Source organism: Mycteria americana, chromosome 8 (genome assembly GCF_035582795.1).
Source record: "Mycteria americana isolate JAX WOST 10 ecotype Jacksonville Zoo and Gardens chromosome 8, USCA_MyAme_1.0, whole genome shotgun sequence".
Lineage (NCBI taxonomy): Eukaryota > Metazoa > Chordata > Aves > Ciconiiformes > Ciconiidae > Mycteria > Mycteria americana.
The window spans coordinates 26,878,360-26,899,183 of record NC_134372.1 but is presented as its reverse complement, the minus strand read 5'-3'; the positions used below and the strand labels follow the sequence as shown (position 1 = coordinate 26,899,183).

Below are 20,824 nucleotides of genomic sequence, written 5' to 3'. Positions count from 1 at the left end.
CTGCTCCCAATGCATTTTTGTCTTGCCTGTGGTATGCACAGGAGTAGGGCCATCAAGCGCAGGTGGCATGATGCTGTCATACCCATGGCAGGTGTCCTCAAGCTGGTGGGGAATGCAGGCTCCCCTGCAGCCACAGACCAAGGGATCACACAGCCTGCCCTAACCACGCCTGGGGCAAAGCCACCATTCCAAGGGCTGGACCCTGATCAATGGAGAAGGATTTTGGGGATGGAGAGGCATGGTCTTGCTGCAAGCTCACGGCATGTCTCCCTGTGGCCTGGGCCGACCACTCCTCAGCTATGGGGGATGCTTTGGGTGGGCAGCCAGGGCAGCACATAGTGCTGGTGGCTGAACAAGTACAGGGGCAGCCAGCAGCCAGGGTCAGGGAAGAGAGAGGAGACTGCTCTGGATGGAGAGGACCTTGAGAAGTAAAAATACTAGTGAGGGCCTGCTTCTGCAGAGTTGTGCTTGCTTATCTGGCAGAAGATCTGGCCTGGGATGCTCTGCTTCCCCTTTCTCAGGTTTTCAAGCCATCACTACTGCAGCCAGACAATTCACACCTCCCTGGAGACCCTTTGGTGTTTATTCTTTTACTTTTTGGGAAGGGAAAGGCTTCTTTCTATTATTTTTTTAAATTATTTGCTTCATGGCCTTGTAGCTCACCTGGCAGACTTAAAGGGTGCTTCAGAAATGAAGCCTCCTCCATCACCTGAGATGGTCACTGAAGAGGTGTGACCCTGGAGAGTCCTGACAACCTCTGTGTTTACCCAAGGGGGACTTCAGCTACAAGAGCAGCCCTTACAGTGACATGTTCACAGTCCTCCCTTGCCCACCCTCTACCCATAACAGAGAGGAGAAAAGAAAAGAAAAGAAGTGCTCTCCTTTCCACAGAGCTTCTTATACCCAAAATGACCTTTCTGGCCTGGTGATTCATCTGGGGGAAGTTTTCATGGACCTTGCCATCTTCCCAGCATGCCGGCAGTGCTGGAGTATGGGACAGGTCGGCTGCACAGCATGGGGCTGGGGCACAGCTGGGACAGAGGCTCCTGGGATGCAGGGGAGATGCTCATCCCTGACCCTCTTGCTCCTTCCAACTCCCCACTCCAGGCAAGTGTCTGGGCCATGACTCTTGTATTGTGTTGCTTTTCCCACCTCTCCTACCCAACACTAGAGGAGCACATAAAGGCAGCCCAAGCCCTGGCTGGGGTGGGAGAGGTCCTAGCTCAGCCCTTGGCCTCTTGCCCCCTTTGCCCCCTTACGGAACAGACTTGGAGTGTAACGCTTGTTTTCTGTGGGTTCCTGTTTGGTCGTAGCTTTGCTTAAACAAAGCAAAAACCCGGCTGTTTTTTCGGTATTGCCTTAGCAGGATGGGAAATGCGACTCCCTGTGAGAAAATATATTCCCTGCAAATTTTTGGCAAGACTGAAGCCCTTAAACAGTGAAAAGGTGGAGCAATAGCCCAGCCGCATCAGCTGCACCAGCTTTGCTGTCTTCCGGCGATGCTGGGATTTCCCCCCCCACAGTGCTTAATCGTATGCGTTCATCTCCGCACCTCTGCAGGGACCAGGCTTGGTCACCCAGCCCTGGGCTGAATCCCCTGAGGACAAGAGTTTTTAACATAAGGACTTTATTACTTTTACTTCTAAAAAAAGGTACAGAACACATATCTCATGCACACACTCATATATACTTGACACACAAATGAATCAGAACTTGTAATACTCACTGCGTTCTACAGCAAATGACATTTTAAGCCCCAGGAACTGGTGACACCCACAGGCTCTGTCCTTCTGCACCAGCATTCACCTTGTGCCCTCCCAGACTGCCCGTTGCACAGTGTAAAGCAAGGAGGAACACGGGTCGTCCCCCCCCGGGTTTTAACTGCCCCCATGAGGGGTGCCAGCGCCCTGCCTGCTAGCAGCCTGGAAACAGGAGAGGAGAGCAAGGTGAGCACAAGGACTGATTCAGGCTGGAGGAACAGCTTCTTCTGATGACTGCCAGCATGACCATGGCAGCTGGAAGACAGTGGGAGCTCATCATGGAGCTGAAACCAGTGTTCTTACAAATACTGTGGTGGGACTGCCTGGTGCACATTCACCTGCCCAGCATCGCTCTGAGCTGAGAACTTCACCTGCAGCCAGACAAGACAAGTGTCCGCTCCATTTGCTGTAGTGCCCGGAGAGCAACCCAGCTCCCACAGACATGCACAAGCCATCCAAGACCAGTGAGAAAATAGACAAGGCATGGTGTTTTCCAGTGTTCCCAGAAAGGTCTCGACTCCGCAATGCTCCAGTAGCAAGGACAGGACATTACATACATTCAAATGGCTACAAAACTTTACTACAAAAATAACATTTCTAGTGTTTCATATAAAAATAATGCCATAGTACACCGCTTCACAAACTGCAAGGCTGTGAACCCCAGCTACGCACAAGCCGGGTGGATGGCGAGGCAGCGCTAACAGCCCCTGATTTACCCTCCAGGTAAATCAACCCGAGCCAGTGTTACACCGGGCATGGGAGTGCTGCTGCACAAGGAGGGGTTTCACCCCAAATTCCTAATTACAATTAATCTGATCTCATTCTGTACCTGCAAAGCCCGAGATGAATCCCTGGCTCCCCCCTCTCAAGTCAACAAAATGCAGAAATAAGGGACTGAATGATGGCAGAAAACACCATTGCAGTCTATCCTCTCCACCTCCAGGGCTGGATGGATGCCCTGAAGGTGCGATCTGATGGATCTAATAGGCCACCTTCCACTAGCTCTGCTTTACAGCTGGCTCATCATTTTTGCTTTAATTATCTTGCTTATTATGTGGCTTTGCTTTCTTTTTTCTACATGCATATTTATACTTTGGGATCTGATCCACTGGGGTTGGTTAGAGGAGGATCTGACCCTTGATATGTGTCTCTACCTACAAAGCATCATATTGTGAAGACCTTTGCACACGCCAGCAAAATTCATACTGGAATCAATGTTTAGTAAGGGCTCTCAGGAACTGACACAGATAAAAGATAAGACTTACATACAGCAATGTCTAGATGTGTAAAAATCAAAAACAACTTGGGTTAAAAAAAAGCCTGGTACTGCTATGGTGCTTTAATAGCCTCATGATCAGTGCTGTACAAAAAAGAAAAACTAAAATGCAGATGAAGTGTAGGACCATGAACAGGCATTTTGTGCTTTTTTGTGGATCAGCAAACGTGCTTATTTCTAGAGAGAATATGGGACCAGAAGGATGGTACATCTGCTGTGGTGGAGTAATTCCTATATGACTAAATCCAGAATTGCATTTAGCTCCTCCAAGAGAGTATCGTCTGGGGTTTGTGCTTGCAGAGAACAGCAAAACCCTCCAATGTTATCACAGGAACAGCAAAATTATTGGGTGACTTCCTGTTTTCTCCCATTTGCAAGAGTTCATCCACATTATCCCGCCCTGGTGTTGGACGCAGCTGGACACAGGGCGCATCAGCTGGCAGAAGGGTTTTATTGCAGTTGATTTGCCAAGAATCAGGTCTCAGACTGAATCTGCAAGAAGAAATGCCCATAGTTGTTGGAGAGAAAGGTGGCCTGATTTCAAGGAGGAGCCAGATTTTGAGTTGCCAGCTCCTCTGAACGTGAAATCTGTAGCACTGACTTTCAGTCCCCTAATCAGACGCCATTCCCATCACCGCTGTCTGAAAAGCGAGACTACCCCTCATGTCTCCAGGAAGAGTAAACGGGGTATTTGATGAGCCCAAGGAGAGCCAGCACTCAGCTGACCACCAGCATCAGTCTTGGTCTGACAGAGCAGTGACCTGAAGTGCAAAGAAAGAAGCAGCAGAGAGTTTAAGTGCAAATCGTGTGGTTTTGGTGTTAAGATTGCTCAAGGTGGCTGAGCCCGAGTCCAGCAGCGTGGGTGAGTGGGTGGCTTCTCAGCTGGGCCATGATGAAACGCAGAAAAATTCCCAACAGCAATTTGGAAATTCACTTCTGCCCACCACCTGGCAGAGAGCCACCAAGCAGCTCTAGAACAGTAATAGCCTTTGTATGTTAACAGTGCCAGAAAGAAAAAACGCATCTCATTTATTTCCAAAATACTGTCATTGGTCAATGATGACTTTGGACATTCTGCTCTGCAAAAAAAATCAGGTTTCTCTGGTATTTTTATTCCCTGCCTTGCTTCGTACTGGTCACCAGTTCAGCATAAACTTAGCTTTTCTGCAGCAACACACACATAGTTTAGGCCAAAAATGTCTACTCCATAAAGCATTCAGATTATTTCCATTGGATAAACATTGTTTTGATGTCCCTCCTTCTGGTAGAGCAAGCCCTGTACCATTTCTCTTGACATTTCTTCTGTTTTGACTCCAAATTTTACATATAGCCATACAATAGCAACACTGCAAGCCATCAGACCACCTAACACAGAAACTGGGATGACGAAGTGCATTTGAGATCTTGACAAGAATCTGGGAAGAGGCAGATCATTTGGTCTTTCTGTAGTCATCTGCACTCTGGCTTGGCCTGAGAATGCTTGACTACTAAAAACTAACGTATCTGAAGGATCTTGCTTTCCTACAGGCAATGAATAATCAAGTGTTCTAGTACCAAAAGCATCTGCAGAGGAACTGACAACCTTGTTGGTATGGACAGAAGGACCTTTGTCTATGGCAGTTGTGGGGTTTAGAGTAGAAACTGAAGTAGTCTCTGGTGGAACTGGTGTGGCTGGGGCTGTGGTGATCTCCATGCTGTTCAGGATGGAGGGGAGATCTGAACTAAAATGGCTAGAAGCAGCATCTGGTGCGTTGGCTCTTGCACTTGCAGGGTCCAGGGATTCCTTTGTAGAAAGTACAGGATGGCCTGATCCTTTAGTAATGGCCATGGGGTCTGAATTTGAGCTAGGAGAAGTCATGTCTTGAACATCAGCAGTAGCATTTGCAGTATGTCCTACAGGTTCTTCTGTAGATTCTATGGTGTTGTCAAAGCCATGCACAAGAGCCATGGGATATGGGGTGGGCTGGCTGGAGACCATGCCTGCTGCAAAAGTTGTTGAAGGTGCAGAAGATTTTAAGGAATCTCTGTTTGCTTCTGGAGTGACTTCAGAGCAGGCAGCAACTTCCTGTATCACAGGGGACAATCCTGCAGGGAGCTGGGTGGTGTCCTGCGTGGCTGGTGGGTACTTGCTGGACACCTCCATCCTGGCAGGAAGAACACGAATTCTCTCCAAAACTGTTGTGCCAGTCCCTTGGAAGAAACTAGTTGGAGCAGTGGCTTGAGGTGGAGCTGTTACTGTAAGACCAACGTGTTTCTGAAAAACACCAGGCTCTTCTGGCACTGCTGCTGAGGTGGCATCACGTGGAAGTGGGGAGGTTGCGGCCTTTTTCTGGTCCAGTTTCTCTACGATCTTCTTCACCCACTCTGCCTCTGGATCTGCACAAATCTCCACAGACTTCAGAGTAATAAATCTGAAAATAAAAAGGGATCACTTACTGGATAAAGAAAACGCTGTTTTAGATGATCAGCATGATAGGGAAGACATGCAGACAGCAACACTGACTCTCCACCCGTAGTAAACACCACCAGGTTGGATGGATTATTTATTTCAGGAAGGGCAGGTGCCCCTGAGATCTGATTGAATGAGGAGCAGCTGAACATGACTCATGGGTGAAGGGCTTCCCCCTAAGAAGTTCTTCTCTTTTGAAAGCATTGTCCTGATGTTTGGATGCAGTGTTTGCCTCCAGTGCTCAGAGCGGGCATCTCTGCAGGCACCAGCTACCCAGGGGCAAGTGTCCCTGAAGACAAAACCCCCTGATTTACTGAGTGAGATGAGACTTTTCAGGGTCAGCCCAGCAGGTTCACTTTGGACCAACTTCCTGGGCTGCAGTAAAGTAATCTCGATGGTGCCTCACCTCCAAGGTAAGTCAAAACCAATAATTATTCTGGGGAAAAAATGCAGTTTTTCTCATCCAGTCATACTCACAAGTCTGAATCTGCTTTCAGAGAAAATACCTGCTTTCACAGAGACACGCAAGCTCTCGCCCTGCATGCTTCCACTGCCCCATTCTGCCAGCATGTACATCTGTCAGTCCTTTTCCCCACCCCTTTATCCCTGTCTCAATCTGTGTGTGAGCCCCTGATCTCACTTGGAGGCTGTCGTTCTTTAAATAGGGGAAAAAAACCCCACCCATCCTTCAAATAAATACCAGCGTTCACTGTTTCCTGATTGCTCCTTGCTCCAAAGCAACAGCATTTGCTGAGAGGTTAATGCATAATCGGTGTTGGGGGGTGTACAGCAAGGGAGGCAGACAGTGGGCCAGTGCTTACATGATGGCTTGTTTGGTGCAGCGGGGTTCAGTCCTGCGGTAGCTCCTTATCCGCTTCGCTGCTATCCCAGATGTAAAACGGCTGCACTCTGTTGAACACTTCAGAGGTGCTTTGGGTTGCCCTGAAATAAAGTATTCAACATATTAAACATTGGCTTTTTATTAGGTACAATTAAAACCAGCACTTTCTTTTTCCCCTTCTCTGGGGAGGAGGAGTCCGAAGCTTGCCATGGAAATTTCCAATCACTGCTAAAATGAGATGCCTCTATGAAGACAAATCCCGCCAGGGCCATGATTGTTTGTATCACACAAACAGGTGATGTGATACCCAGAAAACCACAAAAAAGCACTGTGAAAATCGTGGGGCTCTTAGGACACTGTTGCAGCTTGCCTTATAGGATGTGCAAGCACTGGCTGGAGGTCCTTTGTGCAAGCACCTGGACCTGCAGGTCCTCTCCCCTTTGGGTCACAGGAGGACTGCTCTCAGCACTGTGCCCAGAAGACGCATTTCTTCATCCCCAAAAAGACCTGCTGCAACCGTCACCAACAGGCTCTTGGTGCAGGCAGTGCAGATCAGGGGGCACGATGCTTGTCCTCTCCTTATCTGGATCAGTCATATCTCTTCCTCCTGTGGGAGTTCCCCTCCAGGCGAGCATCCTTCCTCTCTATTTGCTGGTATGTGGTCTCTGAAAGCCACTTGGACTCAGAGAAAGCATGCAGAGAAAGAACCTTTTGGTGAATGATACATTGCTCCCATAGATATCTCAAGCAGCCCAGCTTCACAGCACTTTCTCACCAAACATCTCTTTTCCATCTCCACTGGAAAATATGGGGTTTTTTACACATTTTGCAAAGTGTAATAATAAAACCCCACTTGACCCCTTCAAGGGGCAAAGTCAGTCACACCACTGGGGTTCCTTAATTCCTGCACCTACCCCCAGCCTCCAACAACAGGTGTTTGCCAAGTGAGGGGAGGTTACACAAGGCAGCCTGGCAATTTGTTTCTGACGTCCCAGGGGCAAGACTTAGAAAAACAAGCCCTGATTTATCCGAGGCCCCCTGTGAAGAAAGGAGCTGGAGTCTGGTTTAGGTCAGGCAGTCTCTACAAAATGTTGTCTCAAATTCCCAAATGAATTTGGTGAATTTGATGCAGTTCAGCTGGGAATGATCCAGCCACCGGGTGCAAGAATGAGCGTCGCTACAGGAGCACCCTCAGCTCTTTTGATCCATTTACTAGGGAAACCCATGGTTGCAAAGAAATCCCAAGCAAACACTCCTCTGGCCCCTCTACAGAAGCATATTTCAATCTCTAGGTCTCTGTAACATTAAAGCAAAACTCTTTGTTCACACAATAACGTCTTCTGTCATACTTTAGGGTCAAGAGTTGCTCAGGGGGGACTAACTTCCCAATTAACTCTCATTAGCCAGAGGACACACTGCTGGTGTCCTCCACTTTCAGGAGCACTGTTGAACAAAACAGTTCAACAAAGAGGGCCAGATCCATCCCTGTAGACAGTCGGGGAGGTGCATGGCAGGGAGTGGGCAGGGACTGCTCCCAAAGGCTCTCTCATAAGTGTTAACTGATTTTCCATTTATTGGCATCACAAATAAATGGTTTGCAATTAGCTGAACTCCTGGTGTGTTCTTCCCAGAGTGGAGGAGCTTGGAAAGCACCTTCCAAGGAGAGAGCAGTGTCGCAGGGAGCACAGAGCCAGCCCTGGTGGTCCCCCTCCTCCCAGGGCACTCAACTCCCCTTCTCTGAGCTGCATCTGAATCTTTGCCAAAGGGGCCTCAGGGACGCCTGGGATATGGGTGTTTATCCACCTGGGACCACTGCTCCTCAGAGGCACTGCTCCTGGGAGCCATTGGTACCTGCTTTTCAGCACGGTTCCTTAAGAGACCCTGGCCAGGGAGCACGACCAGCCTTTCTTTCTGCAGAGCCAGCCTGATTTCATCACTTTAGAGGAGATGGATGCTTGGCCACAGGTGAGCAGAGCTAGGCAGTGTCAAAGCAGGCAGCAGGTTCTCAGGGCAGGGTAAGCTGCCCAGTGTCCCCATTGCCCGCTTTACTCAAGCCAGCCCTGGAGAACCTGCCCAGAGGTGTGAGGAGAGGAAGAAGCTCCATCCCCAGCTGCCCTTGCTGCCCTCACTCCTCCTGTCTGGTGGCAGCAGGGCACAGATCTTAAGGGCTCTTTGCCCTTCTCCTTTCCCATGGTGGGAACAGATCATCCCTTTGTCCTGGACAAAGTCCAACTTTGCCTGCACTGCTGAGAAGCTGGCTGCCAGCCTGGCAACCCACCCTGCTTAATTGCTACCTTGAGCAGCAATCACTGATCTGTGTACCATAGGCCGACTTAAACTGAGACCAGCCCAGGGAGAGGTGCGCCCACCTCCTCCCGGTCCTCCGACCTTGCTTAGCACCACCCTGGAGCACACAAAGATCTTTATCCAGCGAACAGGAGAGCATTTCCCACCTGTGTGCGCACGCATGCACACGCACACGCACACACTGCACAGGCACTGGAGCTGCAGGCGACAGCACGCCCCCGCCTCGCAGCGATGGGAGCACTGGCATCCTCAGGACAGGGAGCCTGTGCAGACAGGCATCCATCCTTGGGCAGGCTGCAGTCTGCCCCCATGGCATGTCCCTAGGCGACATGAAAAAAGGGGAAAAGTGCATTGTGCTTCTTTTCTAATACGGATCATCAGAAAGTCTCTCCGCCACTCTCCCCACCTACCCTCAGGAGCGACAAGAGCCATTACGGGGCTGCTCGGACTACCGTGCTGCCAGGATTGCCGCTGTAGGGTCCCCCTGCCCCTTTCCAAACCCAGCCTGATCCTGCTACGAGATCTCCCACGGCCCGTGAAGCTCCCTTGGTGCCCGTAGCCCGATCCAGCACCGCCTCCGCCCCCCCCCCGCCCCCATTTCCAGCCCCTCGTGAACGTCGCTGCTCCCCTGGGGAGCCCAGGGGGTGGCAAGCGGAGCTGCAGCTCACCTCCAGCCAGGGCCGCCAGGCACAAGACCCTCAGCGCAAGCAGGATCTGGAGAGAAACAGCCTTCATGTTGCCGTGGTCAGCAGTAGGAAGGGTAGGCAGGGAAGGATTACAGGCAGTATTTCCCGCTCCCGACTGCTTATTGCATCCTCCGGAGCAACACAGCTGCTGCAGCTCGTTCCAGGATTATAAAGCCCAGAGACGGGGTTTCAGCTGTTATTCAGCTCCCCCACACGCGACTCAGGGTGACGACAGGAGGCGGAGGGAAGAGCAGGACAGGGAGGGAATACCGCCTGCTCCAGAGCTAGATGGCTCCTGGCATTCGCCAGCTGCAGTTAACGCACACAGAGCAGCTCCAGCCTCCTTGGCAAAGTATTCAGGCAGGGACTTTCAGGAGTCGGCTGCTCCATCCTCCTCTCCCACTGATGTGTCTCTTGGCCAGACAGCCTGTGCTAAGACACTACTGTTCTTAGGCTTGGGAAGCTCTCCCTGATGCACATTAAGCTTATTATTTACCCTGAATGCAAAAGCAGCTATTCCCTTCCTTTTTGGCAGCCATCTCACAACAGCAGCGCTGGTCGTTAGGCCAAAACAGACGGCATTTGCTAATCAGGATCACAAGTTCATCAGCTAGACTGGTGAGCTCAGGCCAGGCTGCTTCTCAGGAGCATCACCAAAGCAAGGGGTGAGCAGGGACCCAGTGGCCTCCCCAAGCAGCTCCTTGTTCCCTGAGCATGTTGTCTGCAGTGTGTGCTTGTTACTACAGCCCTGGCTTTCAGTACATGGCAGGGTCTCAGCCATCGGGGTCTTGCTAATGCTGAGAGCAGGAGTACAAGGTCCCCAGATCTGCAAGCAACCAGGCTGGCTGGGGGACTTCCCAGAACCAGCACGAAGCCAGGTCTGAAGCGGACATACCAAAATGGCAGTCACATCCTGCCCCTTTACTTTCTCTTTCATCTCAGATCCCAGCAGAATACATAACAATTTTCCCCTGCCAACTCCCTCAACTGAAAGATGACGATAAGACTGAGACAGTGTGGCTACCCTTGAAATCTTTTTTCTGAGTTTTCTTAGGGCTGGTGGAAACTTGGCTTCTCTGTGCTGTGGGAAATTCCAACAGTTCCAGTTAGGATTTTATTCCTAAAGAGTGAAAACCCCCAGGTTTCCATATGATGCATTTTTAAAACTTTTGGTGAAACTCCCAGCCTGTAACTTCAGCCTTTGCTTATATTGTACTAGAAGATAAAACCCATTTCAAGGAAATAAAATAAAATAAAATAAAAATTAAGACCTTGAAATAGTTTGTTTGATCCGGCCAGAACAGAACATGCTGCATCTGTTGGGATGTTTTCTGGCCCCTTCCCCAAACTGTATTTTCTCAGGCTGGGCAGAGCCTTATAGGAAACTTTTATTCCAGGAACTGGCATTGCCTGAGGCCATCGGGCCCCTTGGCTGCTGGAAGCGATGATGGCACAGCCCACACATGCTCACATCTCCCCTGAAGAAACAGATTCTGCTTCTTCTGCAAAGGGGTTACTGCCAGCAATGGATAAAACTGAGGAAGGGCTCCAGCATGCACATAAAGTGGGAGGGTGAGTGCTTTGTTTGCTAAAGGCATGACTTGCCACAGGCGTTGTTGTTTTAAGGTGCAAACAGCTCTTTGGCAGGGTAACACAGCTGCTTTTCCTGCGCAGGCTGGACTGGTGGTGTTTTACCTGGTAGGGGACTCCTCCAGAACACTCTTGGAGACCTCCCTTTGCTCCCAGTGAGCTTGGCAGCTGGATTTGGAGGTGGCATCTGCACAAGGAAATCCCACAGCAGGAGGGTGGAGGGCAGCTGCAGCCTCAGTGCGGCTCCATGGGACTCGGCAAACCTTCAAGTGCCGGCAGCGGCGTGGGTCTAAGTCACCAGCAAGTCCTGCAGTTCCCACTGAAAACAGGACACAGAGGCACAGCAATTGGCTCTGATGGGAGCAGGCAGCTCCAACGAGCGGTGACAAACCTGGGCTGCAGCTGGCAGAAAACTGGCATCATCACTCCCAACCCGCTTCCTATACCACCCTCCCTATCCCGTTGCACATCTGCTCCCCCAGCACACCAGTGTCAGCCGCTTACTGCACTTCTTTTAGGTCTTGCAGCATTGAAAAACCCAAAGTCAGAGGACTGGCTGTAGCCCAGTAGATATTTCTGCTGTAACTAGTGATAAACCATAGGCATTGTATTGATCTGACAGTGAAGGATCTCAGGACTTCTCTGGGCTCGTCTTGGCTTCAGCTGATTTTAGCTTCTTTAGTTATGATAGAAATTGTCTAGGTAATTGCTGTTGTCTTAATTTGATTTAGTTTTGCTTTAGTTTCTTGGAATAGCAAGTAGTTATTCAGTGTGGGTCTGGGACTGTAGATTAAATTGTGATGTGGATGAGGGCAGGCAGAGGAGGATACTGGCAATCTCAGTCCATAAACATGAAATCACAGTGCCCAAGCAATGGAGTGTGCAACCTTGCGAGTCAGGGACACCCAGCTTTCGAGGGAACAAAGAACAGAAAAACTAACTGGGAGCCAGGGAACACAGACTGCGCTAAGAAAATGTATGAAAATGAAACCAAGCAGACCAAGACTGAGGAGGAAGAAAGCCCACCATGAACGTCATACCCTTCCAGTGAAGACCATGGGCTGGGGCAGCTCATCACAGCCCTTTCCCCATTCTTCCTTAGGAGGACTGGAAGGAGGCTCCTCAAGGTTACCTTCAGCACCCAAATGTTCTCTGAAGGGGTGGTATAGCACCAAAGAAAAGCAGTAGATACTAGGAAGAGGTTGGCTTTTTCCCCCCATATAACTTTAACTGTAGTGTGAATGAGGAAGGACCTTAGGCTGATCTGAAACATGGACAAGGAAAAAAACATGAGCAAACGTACATCTGTACACCTACTATCGAGTGTGCGCAGAGGGACCATGCACAGGGCACTGTGCACCTTTAGGGCTGGGACTGTAACCTCTGGGCCATCTAACACAGCTCCTCGTTTGATCTGCTGAGGCACCTACAAAAGGACTCAGTGGCTCATGCCAGGTGGTTTGGTGTCGAGGCTGGAGTCTGGGCTCTCTGGCTCCAGTTCCTGCTCTGCTCTAAGGACAGTTTCGTATCAGGATGGATGTCCTGCTACTTAAACGCTGGCTCTGCTGCGGAGAAAGGGGGAGAACAAGGTCTGGTGTGGACTGGATGTTGGTGACAGCACAAGGCATGCTCAGAAGCCTGATCTGATGCCATACCTCTAACCTTTGGTTGCTCACTGGCAACCATTAGCCAGGAGCTTGGCTTTTTGCTCCAAACCACAGATACCACGGGCCAAAGGGCCAGATCCCATCTTCCCCATGAGAGACGTGAAAGCAGCTCCAGCACTTCCCACCCACTGCAGCTTTTCCAGGGCTGTTCACAGGCAGGTGCTCAAGCTGTGCACAGGGTCAAGGTCCTCACAGGTGGAAGGAACATATGACTAATGCCAGGGGAATTGCTCTTGAAGGCAAAAAGCAGCTTGACCCTGCAAAGCAAAATATGCAAAACAATATGCAGAGAGAACAAGGGCTGTGTCCTAAACAGACAAGAAATGGCCCCAGAACATGGCCCATCTCATTCAGAGTATTTCCATGCTGGAAATTTATGCTCTTTGGCTATTCTTAGTTCCTTGTGCAAGAAGGACTATGCCCTGTTTGTCTTCCTGGAAATCAAGTGGTGACTGGAGAAAAAGGAAAAGTCAGTGAGACCTACGAGGCTGTATGTGACCTGGAAGAAAGAGATGCCAGAGCTAATCAGATGAGAATGCTGATGATTTCCACTGCATGGTCTGTTCAGGAGCTCCCAAGACCTCAGGAGTTGGTCTTCCTGGAACAGGGAAGCCCAGCACCCCTGGTAGAAGGTATTAACAGCCTTCTTTGCTGTCCATGATGTTGTCTACGATCTCTGTCCCAGAGGCTTGCTGGAAAGAGGCAGCAGGAACACTTAGCTTTTGGAAAGATCCAGCCGGTCTTGACACTGCAGAGGAGACAGGCTGACCCAGGACTCCAATTCTGGACATATGATGGACTCTGGACTCTTTCCCCTACTAACGCTCCCAGCTCCGAGCTGCCTTGTGGCAGCTCATCCTTGCACTATACCCACCTCTCCTCAGTGGGATTGGCAGCTCAGCCACCACTCTGACACAATCCCCCTTTACTGCAGCCCAAGAACGTTAGACTCAAGGCAGCTCAAGCACCACCACTGTGGCAGAGCTTCTACAGTCACCAGAACTGGGGTTCTCTAGTTTCTCTTGAGGACTGCACATGCAGCAAGGTCTGTGAGCCAGGACTTGGGAGACTGGTGGTGCACATACTGCAGAAGAGGCCAATGTGTGCAGCTGGTCCCCAACATGTGGGACTAGACTCACAGACTTCAATCTGGAGAAACTTCGATGGCTTGGCATGGGTTGACCATGCCAGTGACCATGCCAATGACTACCCAATGACATGGCACTGGGTAGTATGGCCCAGAGCAATCCAGAGCTGACCCAACAACCTCCTCTCTCCCAGCCAAGGCAACCAGTGCCACACTCAGGAGACGATTCCTTAAAGCCAAAGGTGGCCTCTCATTTTGGAGATGCCCTCAGCCTATGCTTAATGTAGAGCTCTTGAGCCATTAGTGTAATAAGGAAGAGAATTAAATGACAGGGGATCCAGAAAATCTCACACTAAAGAAAAAGGCAGGAAATGAGGAGCAGATGTCTGGAGCTGTCTGCAGCCAGCGTCTCCACAGGGGACAGAACAACTCCTATTTGGGAAGTACTGACCAGTGCGGGGCTTGTGTTTTTAAGAAACTGCTTTACTTAGAAAACATTTTCAAAAATAGCAGAGAACATCACATAGGCTTTCACTTCTCTGAACATAATGGCTTCCTCCTTCCTTGTGAATAAGAACAAATTTGGGCTCCAGCACACAATGCAAAATGCTGATGCTCTGTATTTTTCCACAGTGAGGCAGCCCAGGGCTACCAGTCAGCATCCCAAGCCAGCCAGGCTGCGGGACACACCTGTTTCCCCTGGCAGCATCACATCTGAGCTGCAAGCTGGTGGCTGATCCCAGTGGGACATTACACAGAAAGGTGCATACCTGCAGTAGGAATTGGTGCCTCTTCTCGGCAGCCAGAGCAGCCAGAACTGAGGACAACTCATTCTGTGACTGTCTCATGGAGACTGCCAAGGACTGCAACGACTGCTGCAATAAGCAAGATTTAAGTTGGTTGAAAATATTGCATGCAAAGAAACAAACACAGAGCTGTATAGTCTGCAACACAGTTAAGATCTTCCTAAACAGAGAAGACTCACTTGTTCCCCACAGAGCAACGCAGCCACCGGTGCAAGCTCCTCCCTAGGACAGGGGATGGGGAAAGCTCTTCTGGGGAGATGTGCCTCGATGGCACAGATGAAATCGGGGTAGCTTTGCACAGAAGGGGAAGGAGCATGCTGGGACTCCACCAGAATGGGCTCGCCCGAGCACATCGGGCCCCTGGGTCCTGCTAAGTCTACACAGCTGATGTTGCAATTCTTCTGCGTAGCTGCAGGCCTCAAAGGCAACATTTCCATGGAGATGGCATGTTGAAGGAATGCCAGATGATCCCTGAAAGGGCGGTCTCTCACCATTGCACTGCAGGGAAGAGAGGGGAGAGCAGCAGCAGGTCTGGTCAGGATGGGCATGACAGAAACCTCCGTGTGCCACAGGAGACTGCAGGAGCTGCTGCCAGGCTTTCCCTTGGCATAGGAGTGGCTGTGCTGTGCCTCACACCAGGGTGGTACAAGGGGGTCTCCCCTCCTTTGCATCCTGGAAAAAGGTCCTACCAGGGCCACTGCGGGAACAGGAAGAAGGTGGGGAGCAGGAAAAGTGCCACAGCTCTGCTATTTTACCTCTGCCAGAGCCCAGGGCCAGGCTAGTGCCTGCTGACCTGGCTGAGGAAGAGGATGAGGCGTGCACCTCTCTCTTTGCAGCAGCCCCAGTTACTCCTCCCATACCTCCCTCCAGCGGCAGCAGGAGCAGAAAGCACATTGTGCCAGCAATGCTCCTGTCCTGGGTGGGGTTCCTTCTCCTGGCAGGAATGGCCAGGTCCTGGACCCAGCTCTTCACTCAGGCGGTGCAGGGAGATCCCGCCTGCTGCAGACCGAGCCCTTCGGCCCCATCCAACAGCATGCATGGGCCACCAAAATCATCACCTCTCCTCATCCTCACTTCCCACTTCTCTATCCAACATGTTCGCACATGAATGCTGCCAATCTCCAAGAAGGGAGCTTACCAGAAGCAGCTCTGTTTATTACTTTCTCAGAACAGCTCACCTCTTCCCATCTCCTTAGGGCAGGAGAAGGCTGTGTGCCTTTCAGCAGCATCTGCAGGGCCAGTTTGACATGAGCTTATCATTAAGCCGTGATGGTGGGTGAAGGAGATATCCAGAAAACCTCTCTCCAGAGGTGCCGCTGGGGCTGACCCTCAATGGTGTCTCCATGAAAGCCGGTAGCACCTGTGGGCCAGCCCCAAAGGACAAGAGGAGCTCCTGCGGGCAGTGCTGTGACCTGCTAGACATGGCTGCGCTGGGGCCATTGGCAGCCCCTGGTCTGAGCTGAGCCCTCCTGTCCCACAAACTTTCAGATCCCTGACAGTCTGTTATAGAAATGGGACATCACAGCCCTCCAGACCAGAGCTGTCACCCCGCTCATTCAAGCGGCTCTTTCTGCCAAGCGTTGGCCACAGGCACATGCCGAGCTCCCCACCGGTGCCCAGGGACGCAGGTGAGCAGCAGCAAACAGCCCCAGGAGCCCACAGGGCTTCCAACACCCAACAAGCCTTTACATGAAGTAGCACATTAAACACACAGGCTGGGCAGGGAAACACACCCAGACACATTTTATCTGCCCAGGCTCTTAACCCTTTTCAAGCCTTGCTGGCTCAACTGAGAGACCAGGGAGTCACCAGACCCCTTCCCTCTCCCACCCCAGCTTTTCTGCACCCCAGGTTGTAAGAACAGGGTGCCTCCTTCTCCTCTGCTTTTGCCCAGAGCCTCCACACTCCCACCAGGTTTCAGCTATAACCCCACTAGTAACCTGCTCCCTCACCAGCTTGATCCCCGGGAAACACACCTTTGCCTTACCCAAACTTTCCTTCTGGGAGCATCATGCCTGCCCCACCACCTGATGCAAGAGCTCCTTGGGCTCCCAATCAGCTGTGGTGGCTGTGGGGTCTATTTTTAGGGTCAATGCAGCTGTCACCTCCTAACAGAGCAACAGACTACAAATGCTGGCCATTAGCATTTTGGTGTTGGCTGGGGATAGTTAAAAAAGGGGTTGCTGGAAGTAAGGATAAGGGAGATTCCTGCCCTGGGCCATGATTCCTCATATCAACCTGAGGAGGCAGCAGGGGAGAATCGAAGAAACCAGAAATGAGGCATGTCTGGGATTCAAAATGCTATTTGGGGAACAAATTCCCCCCAGGACAGAGCCGATCTCAAACCAGGGCTTGTGACTGAAGGCAGTCCTGCCAAAACAAAATGAACCGTCTGCTGCAAGAGCTGATGTGCCCTGGCCCTTCTCACTGAGCTGGAACGCAGCCCAGAGACCTCCCCACGGGCGTCCTCCACGTCCAGCCCTGGCCCACACCTGCAGAACACCGCAGGTTCACCCGCTCCAGGCCAGCAGGGTGAAATTTAGGGACCAGCCCGACTGCGGGCAGCAAGACCCCTTGAGGATCCCGAGACAGAGGGGATGGGGGAGCACCGGCAAGTGCCAGAGCAAAGGCTTCCTCCGGGAGGGGTGCAGGGCAGTGGTGCAGCTGGCCCCTGTGAGCCCCCCAGCCACCACTGACAGGCATCTGCTGAGAGGAAAGACCTCTGTCAGCAAAGGATACACTGCTTCCCCTGGGCACTCACTAGATGGCTGATAAAGAAAAGACCGATCCCAGGTGCCCCCAGCTCCTGGCCTGCAGCCAGGGCCCCTCGCTGACCCTGCCAGCCCAAAGGTGACAGGGGCCACGAGGAAGGGACATGCATCCTTTCCTGCTCTTTGAAAGGGTCCCACTTGCCCCAAGGAACTCACACCGTGCCCTGCCCCCGGGGAAGGCTCCTGCAGAGTTTCCTGAGCAGGAAGGGCATCTGCCTCTTGCTGCAGCAGACAATGCCATCATGTGGTGGTTATTCCTTCCTCAGCTGAAGCATCCATGCTAAAAATTGCTGCTTCCGCCCTGGGGTTAATTAGCAAACCCCTCTGCCTTGCCAAAGTATCTCCACAAGGAGATCCCCTACCCGGGTGCTGGTAACTCGGAGCCGGTATCAGTGGACTGGGGCTCCCAAAGACCAAACTCCCTGTGGGTCCTGGGCACCTCCAGAGGCTGGACTTCTCCCGTGGGGCAGGAGAAGGACCTCCTGGGACAAGCTCAGCCCATGGAGGTACCAGGCTCCCGCAGATCCCACGCACAAGCTGGACCCACATCTCGAGGGACCACGTGGAGGAGATCATTTCAGCGCTGCTGTGTCATTTCCTGCTCGTTGAGATACAGCACGCGGATGCAGATAAACATCTCTGCTCTGACGCCGCCGGGACTTTCACCGCAGGACAATGGGCTGACCGAAGAGTTCAAAAAATAGCTTTCTCTGCTGGCTGTTTGTGCCACTCTGGACGTGACTTTTTCCCTTTCCACCCTCCCCATTCACTTCTCCCTCTTCTGGCTGCTCTCCCGGCTTGCTTTTGTAGCGACACCTCATGCAGAGATGACCAAGAACAACTCCTCCGAGCCATAACCATGGGTACGTAGGGTAGGAAGCTGCTGGCAGGCTCAGTACAGATCTTTCTCCAAATTGCCAGCTAAAGTATTTCAAGCAAAAGTCATTTCTGGGGAAGGATTAAATCACGCCCTGGCGAGTGCATGCCCGGCGGCCAGACCCGGGCCTCGAGTCACCCTCTGGGGCTCGGCAGTGGCTGAGAGGGTTTCAGCTGCAGCAGCTCTAGGTGGGATACGCAACCAAGACCACGTGCCACTTTCTGTCCTGGGACGGTCTGGTCCCATGTGCCAGATGTCCTGGCACCTCCTCCAGTCCCCTAGCAGTCTTCAATTCTCCAGAATACATAATACCACATTTCGTTTAAAACCAATACTAAATATACTCCAGAGAAGTAGCAGGAGCTGCCGAGGGGTGCTGAGAGTGTAGTCAAGTAAATGTAGTAAATTAAAATTCAGTATTATACAGCTATGTATTCAGTATTATACAGCTATGTGGGAAGATTCAGATGTGAGAAGTACACTAGAGCTGGTGGAAGGCCGAGGCATACATAAAGCTGATAAGGAGGATTCATGCTGGAATGTGGAAAGAATTATCATCCTTGGGAGTGAAATACATCCTGAAGAAATATGTGCGCTGAGTGAAACATTGCTACAACAATCTGTCTTCATTAGTAGAAGTGTGATAAGAAGCACCCTTATGCAAAATATCCTCATTGTAATACTAAAAATCACACCCTTTGAGCCGGAGACCCCGGCCCAAGTAGAGACCCCTCACCTCTGAGCATGCGTAGAACATTAAAGTAGTACTGTGACTTTAAGGTACGGAAATGTAGACCAATAAGAAACTCTTTTATGTAATCGCTTACGCATATGTATAACAAAACTGTATAAATATTTGTACCTGTTTGAACAATTGGTGTGCTAGCTTTGTGGAGTTACTCCCTAGCACCCAGCCTTGTGCAAAACTTGGAATTAATTGATATCTCGGCTCTGTGTGCATATTGGGTGTTGCACACCGGGTAACGGACTCCGTTTGTGAGACAACAAGAGGACTTGTGTTTTTCTGTAGAGAAATGCTGACTTCTGTGCAACTGGCCTGCATAGCAAAGAGTCGTCCTCCATCACATCCTCAGAGGGACACTGTCGGCTATTTCTGGTCCCTTTTTTAATATCTAAATAAGCAGGTATACAATGTGAAGGATCGCAGTGTTTCCTCTCCTCCTCAAGCTTCCTGAAGTACTGCAATGGCGGCCCAGCATAGGACACTGACCTCACACTTCCCACCATTGTGTGGTCCGGGCCGTCCCCATTGTGTGGCCCTTGCCGGTTCCCCCGCGACTCCCTGCTCCTGTCACCGGCCGGGGCTGCAGCCCTTTCCCCCACGCCGGCCGGCGGGACTTCCCTGGGGTATTTCTGTCAGGAGGCAGAAGTGGTGGCGATGGGTGGGCTCACCCTCCTGATTTAGCCTGCTGCGCTTCTTCCCTGGGCACGGCCATGGTAGTTTCTCTGCTGTGTGGGGAGCACGGGTTGTGAGACTTGACCAGGGCAGTTACAGCAAGTTTATGCCTTTGGGAAGCTTTTTGGCCACGGAGAATTTGTCACAAACCCCTAAGTACGAAGTGAGGTACAACCACCTCCAAGTGGTGCCACTGTGGTCTGCATGCTGGAGAGCTGCCTGCCCCTCACCCCGGGCGGGAACGAGGTACAGGCCCCTGATGACCACAGGCCACGGAGAAGGGAGCCGCAGAGAGCCCAGCCGGCGGTGCCCGACACTCGCGGCCCCCGACACTCGCGGCCCTCATGCGGGACAGGAGCTCGCCAGAGACCAGTTGCGAGTCTTGTAGTACGGAACGGCGGATAAAGCGGCTTAACGCTGTCAGGATGGCCGAGCGGTCTAAGGCGCTGCGTTCAGGTCGCAGTCTCCCCTGGAGGCGTGGGTTCGAATCCCACTTCTGACAACTTCGTAAACTTTTGCGGCAAGGTCGCCCTTTTTAGCTTTTATTAAAGTTAATTAGCTAATTGGTTTCATATGTGGCAGGTTTTTTTTTTATCGGCCCCCGCGTCCTCCACGCAAAAAGCGGTCGCTGTGCGGCACGAAAAGGAGCTGTCAGAAGTGGGATTCGAACCCACGCCTCCAGGGGAGACTGCGACCTGAACGCAGCGCCTTAGACCGCTCGGCCATCCTGACCCTCTGTGTATGAGGCTCCCCGCCGCCACTTTCCTCTGTCGCTAGGCCGGTACCTCTGCCGGGTCGCTCGCGATCGTTCCAAAGTGGTCAAGGTGGCCGGGGAGAGGTGCCCGAGGAAAAGCGGGTGTCACCCCAGACTTCCAAAGGGCAGCCGGGGAGCTACGGACCGCCCAGCCTTGCCCCCACCCCTGGGAAGGTGGTGGAACCCCCCGGGAACTATCCCCGGGCAGGTGAAGGTCATCAGGAGCAGCATGGCTTCTCCTGGAGGGGGAGACCAGTCGGATAAACTTCTATGATGAAATTATGGGCCTGGAAGACGAGGGGAGAGCAGCTGATACTGTCTACCTGAACTTCAGTTTTGCCTTTGATACCATCTCCCATAAGATCCCCCTAGACAAGCTGTTGATGTCCAGCCACGAAGTCTAGTTGGAGGCCAGTAACGAGTGGTGTAGCCCAGAGGTCAATACTGGGTCCAATCCTGTTTAACATCTTCATTAATGATCAGGATGATGGAGCAGGGCGCACCCTCAGCACGTTTGCAGATGACACCAAACTGGG

The 20,824-nt window shown here is 51.7% G+C and overlaps 1 protein-coding gene and 2 non-coding genes across 3 annotated transcripts; 1 reads left to right on the top strand and 2 right to left on the bottom strand.

The window, feature by feature from the left end:
• Positions 1-1,644: 1,644 nt before the first annotated feature.
• LOC142413795 (uncharacterized) lies at positions 1,645-9,544 on the bottom strand. Its single transcript, XM_075510312.1, has 3 exons — positions 9,302-9,544; positions 6,307-6,427; positions 1,645-5,447 (listed from the first exon to the last, which is right to left on the bottom strand). Exons 1-3 carry the CDS (start codon positions 9,366-9,368, stop codon positions 4,253-4,255), a joined length of 1,383 nt encoding a protein of 460 aa, XP_075366427.1. The 5' UTR covers positions 9,369-9,544; the 3' UTR covers positions 1,645-4,252.
• Positions 9,545-19,953: 10,409 nt separating this feature from the next.
• TRNAL-CAG (transfer RNA leucine (anticodon CAG)) lies at positions 19,954-20,036 on the top strand. Its single transcript has one exon. It is a non-coding gene; the product is annotated as a tRNA-Leu (tRNA).
• A 147-nt stretch (positions 20,037-20,183) lies between these two features.
• Positions 20,184-20,266, bottom strand: TRNAL-CAG (transfer RNA leucine (anticodon CAG)). Its single transcript has one exon. It is a non-coding gene; the product is annotated as a tRNA-Leu (tRNA).
• Positions 20,267-20,824: the final 558 nt, after the last annotated feature.

Excerpts from the sequence above, each read along its gene's own strand:
- LOC142413795 (XM_075510312.1), bottom strand. The coding sequence starts at position 9,368 with ATGAAGGCTGTTTCTCTCCAGATCCTGCTTGCGCTGAGGGTCTTGTGC. Across the intron at positions 6,428-9,301 it reads CCTGGCGGCCCTGGCTGGAG|GGCAACCCAAAGCACCTCTG; the intron begins GTGAGCTGCAGC and ends ACTTTATTTCAG. Across the intron at positions 5,448-6,306 it reads TGCACCAAACAAGCCATCAT|ATTTATTACTCTGAAGTCTG; the intron begins GTAAGCACTGGC and ends TTTTATTTTCAG.